The sequence below is a fragment of the Suncus etruscus genome, chromosome 9 (genome assembly GCF_024139225.1).
Source record: "Suncus etruscus isolate mSunEtr1 chromosome 9, mSunEtr1.pri.cur, whole genome shotgun sequence".
Lineage (NCBI taxonomy): Eukaryota > Metazoa > Chordata > Mammalia > Eulipotyphla > Soricidae > Suncus > Suncus etruscus.
The window spans coordinates 54744792-54761908 of record NC_064856.1 but is presented as its reverse complement, the minus strand read 5'-3'; the positions used below and the strand labels follow the sequence as shown (position 1 = coordinate 54761908).

Sequence of the window (17117 nt, the reverse complement as noted above, 5' to 3'; positions counted from 1 at the left end):
AAATATTATGAAACTTTTGCTGAAGTAGATGAAAAGATTTGTTGGAAAAAGAAATGGCTAACTTTCATTTACATTTTTCTTAGAATAAAAATAATATAATACTAGCAATAATTGTGACAATATTTTAGGTTCGTTCATTATTATATGTCAAGTTCTGGTGAAAACTATATTTACTTACCATTGTTAACCACCTATAAATGTGAGACTCAATAGCTACTGGACATTAATTATTTAAACTAAAATTGGGATAAGTAAATTACTAAAATATTTCATGTTAAAAGCAAGACATATTTAAAAACAATACAAAATGTACATTATTTTACTTTTTATATTGCAAATTATATCTTTACTGCCCAATTTCCTTACTAAGAGAATCTAGTTTTATATTTATATTTGTGAAAAAGTATAGCTTTACTCTATAATTCATGTGCTGATAAGTAGGTCTTTATACAATAAAATTAAATTAGTAGGCACATTTGATATAAGATGGATAAAGAAATCTAATGGCATCATAAGTTTATGTGGTAATTAAATTAATGTTATATAAGAGGGTCTGTGATTTGGAAATTAGACAAAGGTACGAAAAAGTATTTATCTTCAGCTAAATCTTGTTACTCATGTCTTTGGTTGAGAATAAAGTCATTACTCTCATCCCATGTAGGATAATTTTATTGGTAGAGAATACAGCATGACATGCAACTGACTATAATGCACAGAGCCAACAGCTCCAACCTGGCACCAAGATATTTTATCCTTAATGGGATCCCTGGCCTGGAAGCTGCCCATGTTTGGATTTCTCTTCCATTCTGCTTCATGTACAGTATTGCTATTGTGGGGAACTGTGGGCTCATCTACCTCATAATTCATGTTGAGGCACTACATCGGCCTATGTATTATTTCCTAGCCTTATTATCCATGACAGATATTAGTGCATGTACTTCATTTGTTCCCAATATGCTGTGTATCTTTTGGTTTCATCTAACATATATTAACTTTAATGCCTGCCTTGTACAGATGTTTTTTATCCACATGTTGACAGTCATGGAGTCTGGTGTGCTTATGCTTATGGCTTTGGATCGGTATGTGGCTATTTGCTATCCCTTACGCTATTCTACTATCCTCACCAACACTGTAATTGTCAAAGTAGGGCTTGCTACCTTTATCCGGAGTGTGTTATTTATGATTCCATTTATGTTCCTAATCAAACGTCTTCCCTTCTGTAGGGGCAACCTTATCCACCATACCTACTGTGACCATATGGCTGTAGCCAAATTATCTTGTGGAAACATAAAAATTAATGCTATCTATGGTCTCACAGTTGTCGTATTACTTGGGGGAGCTGATATTTTCTGTATCTCCATGTCTTATATAATGATTATTCGTGCTGTAGTAAACCTGGCATCTGCTGATGCTCGCCACAAAGCCTTTAGCACCTGCACATCACACATATGTGCAATTGTTATTACCTATGTCCCTGCTTTTTTCAACTTCTTTACTCACCGCTTTGGGGCTCAAACTATACCACATAATGTCCACATAATTATAGCCAATCTCTATCTGTTGCTGCCTCCCACCTTAAATCCAATTGTCTATGGAGTGAAGACCAAACAGATTCGTGAAGGAGTGATCAAATTGTTTTCTAGAGAGAAACATATTTTGAGTGCAAAATAATATAGATATAACACTATTATACAAAAACATGCATTTTATATAAATAAAAAGAAAAAACATGCATTTTATATAAATTAAAAGAAAAAACAGAAAAGAATGAAAACTTCAATAAACATGACATAGGAAAAAATACCTGTAAACATTCTACACTAAAATTAGACAATTATAGAATTATAATTTGAGATCATAAATAAAAATAACATATAGAAGTGATTTAGTTTAGGTGTTTGGTCTTTGGTTAAGTAACATGCACATAATGGAATAGTTAGCATCTCAAATTTCAAATAAACTTTTAATTTTTTATGAAGTTTCTTCTAGGAACTATCAGAGAATATGCAGAATGAAGGAATTTGTACAGTAAAGTCATATCTCAAGGGCTTTTAATAGCATAGTGGGTAATGTATTTGCCTTGCACGTGGCTCACCAGGATTTGATACCCATCATCCTATATGGTTTACCCACCAGTCAAAAGTGATTTTTGAGTAAGAGTCAGGCATAACCCCTGAGCACTGTCTGGTATGAAAAAACAACAATAACAAAAATCTCAGATTAGTGATGAAGTTACATAATCAAACTATCTCATGTGTTATGAGAAAGCACATGTACTTCCCAAGAGCATCTTTGTCTGACTTGTCATCAATTTCATTTTAAATTTATGTGAAACCTGAACAATTTTGTTTCGTTAAAAATATTTTTGCCCTTTAACTCTGGTTTTTCTGTTGTTTCTACCATTTTAAATCTAATGAATGGACTGCTGAACATAAAAATGAACCAGGATTAAGTATTTATTGATTTACTAGACTTCAACAAAACCTGGAAAGTAATTCTTGGAGTTTTTAATCAATTAAATTAATCAATCAATTAATTAAATAAATTAAAAATACAAAGTTTTGATTAATTTAATTAATTGATTGTTAGGAGAAAATAACGAAGCTGTCAAACTAAAATAAAAAGAAATGGCAGCATTTTGTGAATAGTTAAGAAAGGTTTTAAGAAAAAGAATCCCAATTTTGCTATCAAGAAATCTGGAGTTGATATTAGGCACAAATTGATGAAGAATTAGAACAAATAATGCAGTGCCATAAAGAAAATAAAATGCTATGATAAGTAAGACATTCAGTGAAAAATTTAAGAGGAAATTAGAGTAGTAAGGTATGATCAGGAAAGAGATAAGTTATTAAATAGGAAAAATATTCATAACATTAAAGTTAAATTGCTTTATCCGTAAAAATAAAACATTTGAGAATCACATTATGTACAATAAAATGACTATGAAACATAATATGTGTACTTTTATACATAATTTCCAAATATTTGGATAAGCTTATTAAATTTAAAATATACTAAAATTTTAGAACTATATTTATTATTAAATATAAAAATAACATTTATAAAAATGTAAATATAATTCACTTTATTAAGATATTTTTCTGTCAATATTTCTAAAATATTTGTATAAAATTTAAATATGCAAAATATAACATACATATTTATTAAATATTGATACAATTAATCAAGGATCTGGAGTAGTGAATTGCTTTGCTTCAGGTCAACTCAGGTTTGATTTGCAACATTATATGTTAACCTAAACCATGATCCAAAACAGGAGTGCTGAACACTACCAAGTGTATGTCCTTCTCAAAATAAATAAATTTTAGAATTCCAATTGTGTTTCATTTTGAGAATTAGTTTTGGAGTTAAGCATATCTATGCTGGGAACAAGAAATGTTCAGTGAATAATTCCTTCTCAATTAACATAATCAGTATAACTAAAAAGTTTTTGGGGGCCACACCTGGTGACACTGAAGGGTTACTTCTGGCTATGCTATGCGCTCAGAAATCGCTCTTGGCTTGGGGGACCATATAGGATCAAACTGTGGTCCATCCTAGGCTAGCGATGGCAAGGCAAATGCCTTACTGCTCTGTGTCACCACTCCAGACCCAACATAACCAAAATATTATGCCAATATCTGTTATCTTAAATTTTTATCCTTAGATCACTTTGTAATGCAAATTTATTGATTTAAATTAATAAACAGCTTATTCATCCTATTGTCTTTTTCTTTTTGTTTGTTTTTCTTTTTCTCTTTTTGATTTTTGAGCCACACCCAGTTATGCTTAGGGTTTACTTTTGACTATGCGCTCAGAAATCACTCCTGGCTTAGGGAATCATATAGGACACTGGGGATAGAACCCTGGACCAGCGTGATTTTTCCACCACTGCTGTAAGAGGCTTCTGTCTTACAGTGCCAGTGTGATTTCGGTGAGTCCACTTCAGGGAGAGTGGGTTACCCGGACTGGCATACGGAGAAATATGAAATATGAAATAAATGAAACCCCACAGAGTATGTGGGGTCAACACGTTTCTGACAGGAGTGTGACAAGTTTAATTTTTTGAGCAGGGGGATTTATAGGGGTAAAATTAGCCAGAGGTAAAGAATAATTATAATCACAAAGCATAGGACAACAGTAACAATACCTAAGCTATGGATGTTACTGTAAAAATTCTAAGTTACAAGAGAGAAGGTTAAACTCAAGGCGATTCCTTGCAAGCTTACTTCAAATGCAAAATCAGGATTAGGAGGGAGTAGAAAATATCTAGGAACTTGATCTTTACTGAACTGGACTCTGCTTTTTTTAGAGGTTAAGTAAAGGGAGGAGCCAAATCCCCCAAAATGAGTTTCCCTATTTCTAAAGGAGAGTCAATAGTCAAGATATGCATTCTGGTTACGCCCTTGATTACCAGAAACTGCAACTGCAACAACGTATTTGAAGAAGAGAGAAAAAAATATTGTCTTTGCTTTGGGGGCTGGCTATATCCAGAAAAGGGGTTCTCAAATACACTTTGGTGCTGGAATTTCTGAGCAAAATTATTTGATAGAGGTCATTATTTTGCCAGATATATACAAAGGAGAGATAGCGAAATACTGAAAATGTAATGCCAGGCATCTCTTTTGAAATTCCTCAACCATCCACACAGGGGAAAAAGGTGTCCACAGCAGGCCTTTTGAGGAATCCCATGGGGCTTAAATTAGTTCTACCCACCAGGAAAATCTGAGGATACATCTGGTGGGCTGAGCCTCCCTAAAAGCTTAGGTATGCCCCGGCACACCACCTCCCACTTCACTTCTCTCCTCCACGGGAACTTCATATCTGCCTCTCAGACAGGCATTCTGCCTCTCTCTCTCTCTCTCTCTCTCTCTCTCTCTCTCTCTCTCTCTCTCTCTCTCTCTCTCTCTCTCTCTCTCTCCTCTCTCTCTCTCCCCCCCTCTCTCTCTCCTCTCTCTCTCTCTCTCTCTCTCTCTCTCTCTCTCTCTCTCTCTCTCTCACACTCACTATCACTATCACTGTCATGATAATTATCATTGTGGTTAGTGCTCTAGCTGTAATAACCAGTCTTTGTAGCAAGCTTTATGCCATGAGCTGGTCTTCCCAGAGTAGAGCTCTAATAACTCTGGATATTATTGCTATACTTTCTTTTATTTTTCTTATATCCCTCAGATGAATGAGACTATTTTATGTCTGTTTATCTCTCTCTGGCTCATTTCACTCAACACCATAGTCTCCATGTCCATCCATGCATAGGCAAATTTTATGTTGTGTCCAATTTAAGCAATTCTCATTATTGTTGAATGAGTACATCCTACCTGAGATGTAAGAGAATGTTAATTGTGTTTAAAGTGCTTAACATTAATGAACTTCTGGTTTAATGTTGAAACACTGAACTACTGATAGAATCTTCTGAGAACTAATCCTAGAAATTGAGTCCTGGTATTATAATCAAATGGAAGCAGGATATATTGCTTCTACTTTTTCTGCTACCTCTATTTCAGGGAACTATAAAGGTCAGTAACTGCCTTTAATCTAGAACAGAAAACTAGAAAATGTTTTTTGTTTGTGAGTAGGGGTTGTTGTGCTCCTGGAGGAAGAGTGGCAGCATAATACTCAGTAATCCCCATTCCTCTTCAGAAACACTATGATAGATATAAAATTTGGTTTATATTTTTTCACTTATATCATATGCTGAAAATAAAAATATAACACAAAAGACAATACAACTTAGAGGAAAACAAAAGAAGCTAACCCACATGCTTAATTGCAAAATTAAGATGCGATCCTTAATAAATAACAGATCATCAGAGATCAAGCATGCACTCATATAATCAGAAAAAATATAAATAATTTAAAAGTCATCATAATGAAACAACAAAGTTAGAAAATTTTATTAAAATAAATTTTTGTAATTAAATTTATAATTACATTTTAATTAAAATTCCAAAATCAACACTTTAAAACATGTAATATTAGAGCAAGCACTACAAACAAGAATACAATATGTTTTTTTCAGAAAGATATTGAATCTATATTAAATTTCCAATGAGTTTCGGTGAATTTCCACAATTTTGTTCAGCAGCCTGCCTGCACCAATGGTGAAGCATGGTTCAGGTGGCTCCAAAATGCTTGGTTAAAACACCAGAGTCAGAGTTCATGAGGCCCCGGCCCAGATTTTAGGTTCTAGATGCCACATCACAAGGAACCCTTGATAAGCAAATGAAATAACATCCTCTAGTCTAGAGAAATAAAATGGCCTGTTTTCCACCACTTAATTTAAAGAACCCTGTGAACAAGAACGAAAAAGCTTCTTGAAGTCAACAAAGATCGACAATATTTAAGGAAGATCACCATCTACATCTAAATTTATTAAGCTGCCTGCAGAGGACAAAAAAATTTTGGACAACAAATGATTCTTTTCATTGTGAAGGCTTCATAAAGACATTGCAAGTATACGCTATAAAAGGTTTTCTTTGTGTAAATAATCTGCCAAAGAAGGGAAAACAGAATAAGAATATTTCATATGAATTATTTATAGCATTTATTTATCTTTGAAACATTTATAGAGTTTTGTCTAAGAAGAAGAGAGGGAAATGGGCCAGCTTTCAGTGCATGATGTGCAATGTGTCAGAAAAGGAACCTGAAGTATGTGTGGAAAAGAAATGCTCCACAGGAAAGACATATTCACCTCAATTTGAGCATATTGTTGTCATGGAGGAATGTGGGTCCTGTGTTTCAATGTTTCCCAATAATTTATTTTTATTTATTTTTATACTATCATTTCATAGCCTTGTTTAAAACTCTAGGGCAAGTCATAGGTGGGTTAAATAATGTCACAAAAAGTGTAAAAAGCCTTGTAAAACACACTTTGAGAATTTTAATAAATTTTCTCAAGAATTATTGTATTAACAACATGAACTCAATAAATTGTCTTCTGGTTTTATTGTTTGCTTATTTATTTTATTTTATTTATTTTATTTTATTTTATTTTATTTTATTTTATTTTTTTGTGAATGGGTACACCCAACTATTTTCAGGGCATATTCCTGACTTTTCTCCTAAGGATCATTTATGCTGTTGCCTGGTAAGTTATATATGGTTCTGGGGAGCTAGTTTATTTTGATTATTATTTTTATTTTTTTATATTTATTTTTTTTTTTGTTTTTTGGGTCACACCCAACAGCGTTCAGGGGTCACTCCTGGCTCTATGCTCAGAAATCACTCCTGGCAGGCTCGGGGGACCATATGGGATACCAGGATTTGAACTACTGACCTTTTGCATGGAAGGCAAATGCCTTACCTCCATGCTATCGCTCCGGCCCCCATTTTGATTATTTTTAAAAAAGTATGCTACCTGTTGTACTATCTTTTTGGCATCATTTTTACTATCTCTATTTCATAGCATCTAATATAAGATTTTTCAAATATAAATGTTTAACAATGAGATAACTTTTATACAACTTTGAAATGACAGCATGCAATTAATTAAAGAAAAAACACAATTTCAATGCTCAGGAAACAATGTGGTAATTAGATTAAAATGACACAAAGCTCTATTATTAAATTAATATATCATTGAGTAATTCTGCAAAAACATCTGTAAGTTATTATAAAACATATGTACAATTAATATTGATATCAGTATTGAGAACATTAGATTCTAAAATTATAAAATATGCCTTCTCTAAAACACTCCTTGTATTTTTCATTATTTGAATGTTTATTTATATATTTATTTTATAGGTAAGATGTCTTTTTCCTTTAAGAACAACTTGATCACTCCTTCTCTAATTTGTTTGGTCTTAACACCATAAACAATGGGGTTCAAAGTGGGAGGCAACATTAAATAGAGATTGGCAATAATAATATGTATATGATGAGGAATATTTTGCCCCCCAAAACGGTGAGTGAATATGGTGAATAAGGCTGGAACATATGTAATGACAATAGCACATATGTGTGATGTACATGTGCTAAAGGCTTTGTGACGAGCATCTGCAGATGATAAACTCACCACTGCCCTCAGAATCATTGTGTAAGAAAGAGAAATGCAGAAAATATCAAATCCCCCTATCAAGAGGGCTGCCAAAAGACCATAGATAGCATTGGCCTTGACTTGGCCACAGGACACCTTGGCCACAGACATGTGGTCACAGTAGGTATGAGGGATGAAAATACTCCTGCAATAAGGCAGACGTTTTGTGAGGAAAGTGAAGGGGATGATGAGAGTTACACTTCTCAAGAAGGTTACAAAACCAGCCTTGGCAATGACAGGGTTGGTGAGGATGGTCGCATAACGTAAGGGGTAACAGATGGCCACATAACGGTCCAGAGCCATGAGCATGAGCACCCCAGACTCCATTGCAGTCAACATGTGAATAAAAAACATCTGGGCCAGGCAAGCATTAAAGTCAATCTTCTTGAGGTTAAACCAGAATATACAAAGCATATTGGGTACAGTGGAAGTGCACAGGGTGACATCTGTGAAGGAGAGCAGGGCCAGAAAATAGTACATGGGTCTGTGCAGGGCTTCCTCATGACTGATGAGGTAGATGAGCCCACAGTTTCCCACAACAGCAATGATGTACATGAAGCAGAATGGCAGGGAGATCCAGACATGTGCAGCTTCCAACCCAGGGATCCCAGTTAAAATGAAAAATCCTGGTGTCAAGCTGGAAGTGTTGTCCTTTGACATAATGAATGATAGGAGGTGAGCATTTTACATTCTTTATCAGCAGTTGATTCCTGAATAAGAGAGATATTTGAAGTTAAAGATCATAAAAGCAGAAATAGTTTTATCAGAAAATTCTATAAACATTCAACTTCTTTTGTTCATTTTAGAATAAGATTTAAAAGAGCAGCAGAGTCCTTAAGATGTTGATAAACATCTTAATTGTTTATACAACTAATACTTCCTTAAAATATACCTTGAATATGTCCAGTAGGCATATATAAATGCTTTCAGTAAAGTGCAAACCAAAGGACTAATGAAATATTACTTCACATTAGTCAGAATTGTATATCTCAGAAAGATGGAAAACCATCAATGTTGATGCAATGTGGTATAAAAGGAAATAATTTGTGGAGGCTAGAGAGATAATACAGGAATTATGGCAATGACTTTGTAGGCAGCTGACTCAGGTTCCATTTTAAGCATTAATGAAATAGATCCTTAGTAATAAAAGATGCAATTCCTGAGTACAAAACTAAGAAAGACCCCTGAATACCTGAAAACTACTCTGTGTCCCCAAATCAAAAGCAAACAAAAACAATATCAGTATAAATTTTAACTCAGCCTCTATAAAAGACAAGATGAAGATACTTCATAAAAATAGGAATTTAACTTCCAAAAGATTCCCTTTCTAGGAATCTACCCTATGAAATTAAAACATTAATTTGTGAAGATATGTAACCCTATATAGTTATAACACTAAGTCAAGGACTAGGAAACAACTAAAATGTCCAATATAAATAAATTGAAAAAAATGTTCTGTTATATAAGATGATATCCTCTAGAGAAGTATGTGGTATTAGAGAACTATATGCATGAAGCTCTTTAGTTTACTGTATTGTAAATTATATTGCCTAATATTTAAGATATTTTCAATACTTCATTGTGCTATGCTTTGTCATATCACTATTCTCAGTTTTTAAATATTCTTCACACTGTTATTTTCCTGTATTCATAAAAATTCTATGAATGGTAATAATTGTGTTTATCTAATCAACATGCCATTTTTATTGTTCCTCTCATATTCTTCGCATCATTTTTTTCTAACGAAAATTATGGCTGTTACTTTACAGGATCACCATAATATTTCTATTATCATCATAAATTTACTCTTTCAGTTTTGATGATAGTTCAAAATATTTCACTTTATTTGCTTGAATATAAATCAATCTAAACATAAATCATTGGCACTGTAGAATGTGCCAATGAATCGTTATACTTCAGGTAATATATTGTTCTTTAAAAGAAAAATATTGCTTAAGATGTTTTATTATTCTTGAGAATAAAAATACTCATACTTTTATAACATTAATAAGTTTTATAGAAACAGCAACAGTTTTCTTTAAAGATTTGAATTCACTCAGGTAGAATATCTCTTACATTTTTTTCTCTGCCTTTTTATGTTTCTATTTATAGTACCACAATTTATTCAGAAAGTCCTGTTTGTTTATGCTTCTTTAGTTTGTTACTTTTATTATATCTGTACAACTAATCACAATAAATTTAATATATGTTTAGGTTTTTATTTCTCCTCAAGGCAATAGAAATTATTGAAAGATATTTAAGAACTGTGAAGATATTTGAAGAACAGATTCAGAAATATTCCAAATGGCTAAAATATATCTTCTCATTGAAAATACATAATCGTATTTATCACCATAGTATATACCTCACTGTTATTGCTGCTGTTGTTGTTTTTAGTTTTTGGGTCACATCCAAAATTCAGTAGTTACACTTGGTTGGGTGCTCAGAAATAACTCCTAAAAGGCTCAGGAAACTATATGAGATGCCAGGGATAGAATCCAGGTTGTCTGCATGCAAGACAAACACCCAACCTGCTGTGCTATCTCTCCAGCCTCATAGACCTCATTTTTAATAGATACAAAAATGATATTATAATTCCACCCCTTCATAGTAATGAAATAAAACCTATCACATTTGCATTTATTACATAGTGATATAATTGTAATATTGACATATAAATTCATTAAGTCATTGTGGCATCTACTTATACTGGACACAGTATGCATCCTGACATGAACAAAATCTAAATGCACTACACATTTCAGAGAATCATTTACTCTGATTCTAAGATGAGTGTATCTCATGTATGTTGTTTATTCCTATAGGATAGCTCTCACAAACTTTGTGAGAAATGTTTATATGGATAAATAATATTTTATACTCCTATGCCAGGAAAGTTTAAAGATTCAAATTTTCAGTAACTGCCATGTTATGTGTAAATTCCATGGTTTTAAAAGTGGAATGAATAAAAACTGTCAATAAGATCTGTGGAGGAAAAAATACTATTGCTTTTTAGAAGAAACAAAAAGAAATAGAAACATCATTCTTTGCTAAATCAGCCTTTTGCTATTTCTGTATTACAAGTTATTATTTCTTATTTACCAGAGCACTCACTTTTACCAAATAAATATTTTTGAAATTTCCCATACTCACCTCCCTGTCAGGCACAGTCAAATATTTATTCATGGCTGAGAAGCCTTACGTCTTTGCAACTTGTTACAATCTTCTTATAGTATCAATAGTTTCCCTAGAGAATTTTTAATGAGATGTCTCATGGTGATTTATTCTGCACAATTAAGTGTCTCAGGATGATTTTTTGATGAGAAGGAACTTTGGGGTTGTTAGTATTATAACTGTATTTAATTTGAAAAAAAAAAAAAAAGCATTCAAACAAAACTATACTAAGTGCAATGCCTTTTCCCTAGTGGAAAATATGACTACCAACTATTAAGAATTGAACATTTTTTAGAATCTGTTTTTTCTTATTGCAAAAACATAACAATGTTTAATATATGTTTTATTTATACTAAAGAAAGCATCTTTATATATAAAGTACAAAAAGAATAGAAAAGTATGACAAAAACTTGAAAATTATTCATATTTCTAACACAAAAATAATCAGTCTAGAAGCTTTTTTTAATTTTATATTTAAAATTATCAAGTACATTATTGTTATGTATACATTTTAGGGTCTGTATTTTATATACATTTTTATTTTTAACCTAATAGTATCTTGTAAACTCTTGCATGGCATTCTCTAGTATTCAAAATTTAAATTTTTCATAATAAAACTTACTTTCTGCACCACAGCAATAATAGAATGCTTACCTCAAATGAGGCTGACTTAGGTTTGATCTCTGGCATCTTATAGTCTTCTGAGAACCACCAGAAAACATTTCTACGTAATTCCTAAGCATCACTGCATGTGGCCATAAAGAAAACAAAACAAATAATGATCTACTTTAAGAGCTAGTAACTACTGTATATTAAATCTAAAAGTATTTTGTTTATTTAAATATTTACTATATTTCTATTCTCCCCATTATAATTCATCACAGATGCATTTATACTTATATATTAATATTAGTGCTATTATTATTGAGACAGGATGTTCACAAAAAGTTGATATTTATCCCATCAACAGATAATTTACTAAAAATTATATGGGATCCAGAGAGACAGTTTGGTGCAGGGTGGCAAACAAGTTCGACACAAAGAGCCAAAATTTTAAATTGTGAGAGTCAGAGAGCCACACCACGCAGTGACATGCCAAAATAGACAAACACTCACACAAAAGCATATAATTTTAACAATAATCTATTAAACACATATTGCATTTTGCCGTTTTGAGTGAGGGTCAAAATCCTACAGTGATGGTGAGGGTGTGCTGCGTCCTCCGTACTAAGAACTAACAGCAAGATGTGACACAACATGTGACACACACACACACACACACACACACACACACACACACACACACACACACACACACACACACACATACACCGCTTGCTGGCGTATGCAGTTGTTTCCGATGAGAGACGGGATGCCGCAGCCTGGGGGCTGGACTACGAGCTCGGAGAGCTCTCCTCAGAAGCACCAGAACAAAATCCAAACTTGGCAAAGAGCCACAGTATACAAAATCATGATAAGAGGCAAAAAGCCACATTCATTTTGGCCAGGAGCCGCATGCGGCTCTAGAGCCGCCGCGTGTTCACCACCCCTGGTTTAGTGGGTTGTCTTTCTCCGCATATGTTAACCTAAATTTAATCAGTGGTATCACCTATGGTCTCTTGAGAACATCAGGATTGATCCTGAGCACAGAGTCAGAAATAAATATGTCAAATGACTGGGCATGGCTCAAGAACAACAAAAGAAAAACCATTACACACACACACACACACACATATATACATATATGTGCATATACATATATGCACAACAGACTATTAATAGTGAAATCTTTTATAAGATGATTGTAAGGCCAGGCTTGCTGAAGTAACCGCTGAGCTAACAATGTTGGAAAAAGAACCTCAGTCTAGAATCTTAAAGACTCTATCCTAGGCTTTGTCCTAGGACCTGCACAAATACCAAGATTTCTTGCTACAGTGGCCTGATTCTCTCATCCACAACCGAGAGGAAAGGTTCCTGACACCACAAAAAACAAACAAACAAACAAACAAACAATCCTGGGATATGGCAATGAGAAGGTATGGAGCCAGTGGTTGTTCCCATGACAATATGCTTCATGAGTGGAGAAACCCTGAATCTCTTAGGCCACGGGAATTTCCTCCTTCCTTCCTCTATACTTACTGTGCCTATAAAAAAAAAAAAAAAAGAAGGTGGGGTAACACCAAACTCTGCCACTCCAGCACTTTTTCTGGTTTTGTTTTGTTTTTCATTTGTTTTTTTGATATTATTTTCCTTCTCTTTTTTCTTCCACTTTTTTCTTTCTTTTTCACTCTTGTGGATACTATTCAGTGATTTTTCTTTTTTTAGTAATTGACACCAAATTTTTTCTTCTCTTTTCCTTAACCTTTTTTTTATCTCCAACAGAATAGCATAACTTGAATCATAAATTGAGGGGGGGAAAAAGATGATACCAGGACCAGTCATATGAACATGAAGTGTAAATAAAAAGTGACCAAACTGGAACACCAAACAGAATAGATACCCAACCTACAACAAGCTGTAAAGTGGAGACCAGAATACATTACTATTCTGTGGGGAGGGGGGTATAGGAGGCAGATGTGGGAGACATGCTGGGAACAGGAGTGGAGGGAGGACAACATTGGTGGTGGGAATGCCCTTCATTCATTGTCACTATGTACCATAAATAATTTTGTGTAATGAACTTCAGTCACAATAAAAATTAGAAAAAAACGAAAAAAAAAAAGAAATCTTTATAAGAAAAGTGAAATGAAACTATAGAAAACACAAGAGCTGGTAGAAGTTATTTAAAATATTGAGACTGGCAACAAAATTATTTTCCAGTGGAGACAATGATTTCCAATTTATTTGAGGAATTTACGTGTTGTTTTCCACAAAAGCTGGTCTAGACAGCATTCCCACCAGCAGTAAATATGAGTTTCTTTCTCTCCACATATCTGCCAGCACTGATAGTTCTTGTTCTGTGTGATGTGTACTAGGCTCTGTGGCATGAGATGGTACCTAATAGTTGTTTTGATTTGCATCTTCTGGATGATTAGTGATGTGGTATATTTCTTCATGTGTCTTTGGGCCATTTGTATTTCTTCTCCCCATTTTTAATGGGGTTAAATGATTTTTTTCTTGTGAAGTTTTGTCAGTACCTTGTATATTTTTGATGTTAGCCCCTTATCCCATGGATATCTTAAAGAAGATATCAATATCAACACAATAATTGTGGGAGACCTCAACACTGTTACCCAATGATAGGTCAAGCAGACTGAATTTCAAAAAATATATACTAACTCTGAAAAGATAAATGGAAGAAAGTTGACTAGTATATAAATATATATATATATATATTTATAGTTATAAATACATATGGCACTCCATCCCCAGAAATCTGTATACATATTCTTCTCCAATACACATGGGTCATTCTCCAGAATAGACCACATGCTGGCCCACAAATATACCTCAATAAAATCAAGAGGATAGAAATAGGGCAGACTACCTTCAGTAATAACTAGGATAACTAAAATTAGACATGAATTACAAAGAGACGCAGAAGAAAAACTTTTTTTTCATATTTTTTATATTTTATTTAAACACCTTGATTACATATATGATTGTGTTTGGGTTTCAGTCATGTAAAGAACACCACCCATCACCAGTGCAACATTCCCATCACCAATGTCCCAAATCTCCCTCCTCCCCACCCGACCCCCGCCTGTACTCTAGACAGGCTTTCCATTTCCCTTATACATTCTCATTATTAGGACAGTTCAAAATGTAGTTATTTCTTTAACTAAACTCATCACTCTTTGTGGTGAGCTTCCTGAGGAGAGCTGTAACTTCCAGCTCTTTTCTCTTTTGTGTCTGAAAATTATTATTGCAAGAATGTCTTTCATTTTTCTTAAAACCCATAGATGAGTGAGACCATTCTGTGTTTCTCTCTCTCTCTCTCTCTCTCTCTCTCTCTCTCTCTTTCTCTGACTTATTTCCCTCAGCATAATAGATTCTGTGTACATCCATGTATAGGAAAATTTCATAACATCTGGAAATTAAGCAGATTACTACTGAACAGCCAGTGGGTCAGAGATGAAATAAAAAATGAAATCAATACATTTTTGGGAACAAATGACAATGAAGACACAAATTATCAGAAATTACGGGGCACAGCTAAAGCAATATTGAGAGAAAAATTTATAGCTTTGCAAGCACACATAAGGAAGAAAGGAAGGGCCTGCATGAATAACTTAATTCCACTGCTTATAAAATAAGCAAATAATCAACAAAAGTAATGAAAAGCAAGTAGGTAGGCAGAAGGAAATAACAAAGCTTAGAGAAGAAATTAATGAAGTGGAAATCCAGAAAACAATACAAAAAATCAACTAAAGCAAAAGTGGTTATTTGAAAAAATAAACAATATTGATAAATTACTGGCAAATGTCACAAAGAAACTTGATAAAACAGATTAGAAATAAAAGGGTGAGATCACTATAGATATTGCAGAGATTCAAAGGTTAATTAGAGACTACTTTGAGAAACTCTATGCCATGAAGCAAGAGAACCTAGATGAAATGGCTAAATGCTAAATTCTTGGAATCAACCTTCCAATGTTGAATCAGGATGATGTAGCATATCTAAACAGCCCCTCCACTATTGAGGAAATTAAAATGGTAATCAAAAGTCTTCCCAAAAACAAAAACCGAATTCAGATGGATTCATTAATATATTCTTTCAAACCTTTTAAGATGAACTTCTACCAATCCTTTTCAGGCTCTTTCATGAAATTTAAGAAGCAGGAACACTTCCAAATAGTTTTTATGAAGTTTATCACCTTAATACCAACACTAGACAGAGATGCTGCCAGAAAAGAAAATTACAGACCAATATCCCTGATGAACACAGATGTAAAGATCCTCAACAAAATTCTGGTAAATAGGATTCAATGACTCATCAAGAAGGAAATTCACCACGATCAAATAGGTTTCATCCCAGGAATGCAAAGATGTTATAACATCCATAAAGATATTAACATAATACACCATATCAACAAAAATAAAAATCATATGATCATATCAACAGATACAAAGAAAGTATTTGATAAGATCCAACACCCATTTTTGATAAAAACTCATCAAGATGGGAATGGAAGGAACTTTTCTCAATATAGTCAAGGCCATCTACCACAAGCCAATAGGAAATATTATTCTCAATGGAGATAAACTAAAAGCCTTTCCTCTAAAATCTGTAATAAGACAAGCTGCTCTCTCTCACATTCCTATTCAACATATTACTGGAAGTACTTGCCATTTATGATTAAGTAAGAACAAGATTTCAAGGGCATTCAGGAAAGGAAGAAATCAAGCTCTCACTGTTTGAAGATGACATGATACACTGTTTAGAAAACCTTAAAGACTACCTAAAAGCTTCTAGAAACAATAGATTCATATAGCAAAGTGGCAGACTACAAATTTAACAAGCAAAAATTAATGGCCTTCTTATATACAAATAATGATAGAGAAGAAATGGACATTAAGAAAATAATCCCATTTATATTAGTGTCACACAAATTTAAATATCTTGGAGTCACCTTAACTAACAAGATAAAGGACCTATATAAATACAACTACAAAAGTCTGCTTCAAGAAATAAGAGAGGACACAGGGAAATGGAGACATATACCTTGCTCTTGGATTGGCAGATTAGCATCATTAAAATGGTAATACTCCACAAAGCATTGAGCAGATTTAATGCAGTCCCTCAAAAACACCAATAACTTTTTTCAAAGAAATGGAACAAGCACACCTGACATTTATTTGAAACAATAAACACCCACAAATAATGAAATCAATTCTTGTAAAAGGAATCGTTGGGAGGTAATAGAAATTTCAATTGTATTACAAAGATATAGTCATCAAAACAG

At 33.5% G+C, this 17117-nt stretch overlaps 2 protein-coding genes across 2 annotated transcripts; one reads left to right on the top strand and one right to left on the bottom strand.

Annotated features, from left to right (window-relative positions):
• The first annotated feature begins 708 nt into the window (after nt 1-708).
• On the top strand, nt 709-1671 carry LOC126018193 (olfactory receptor 52N2-like). The gene has a single exon (XM_049780339.1). It carries the CDS (start codon nt 709-711, stop codon nt 1669-1671), a length of 963 nt encoding a protein of 320 aa, XP_049636296.1.
• A 6064-nt stretch (nt 1672-7735) lies between these two features.
• Nucleotides 7736-8698, bottom strand: LOC126018192 (olfactory receptor 52N2-like). The gene has a single exon (XM_049780338.1). The coding sequence runs from the start codon at nt 8696-8698 to the stop codon at nt 7736-7738; it is 963 nt and encodes a 320-aa protein (XP_049636295.1).
• Nucleotides 8699-17117: the final 8419 nt, after the last annotated feature.

Bases quoted from the DNA above. Each gene is read 5' to 3' on its own strand.
- LOC126018193 (XM_049780339.1), top strand. From the start codon at position 709: ATGCACAGAGCCAACAGCTCCAACCTGGCACCAAGATATTTTATCCTT.
- LOC126018192 (XM_049780338.1), bottom strand. From the start codon at position 8,698: ATGTCAAAGGACAACACTTCCAGCTTGACACCAGGATTTTTCATTTTA.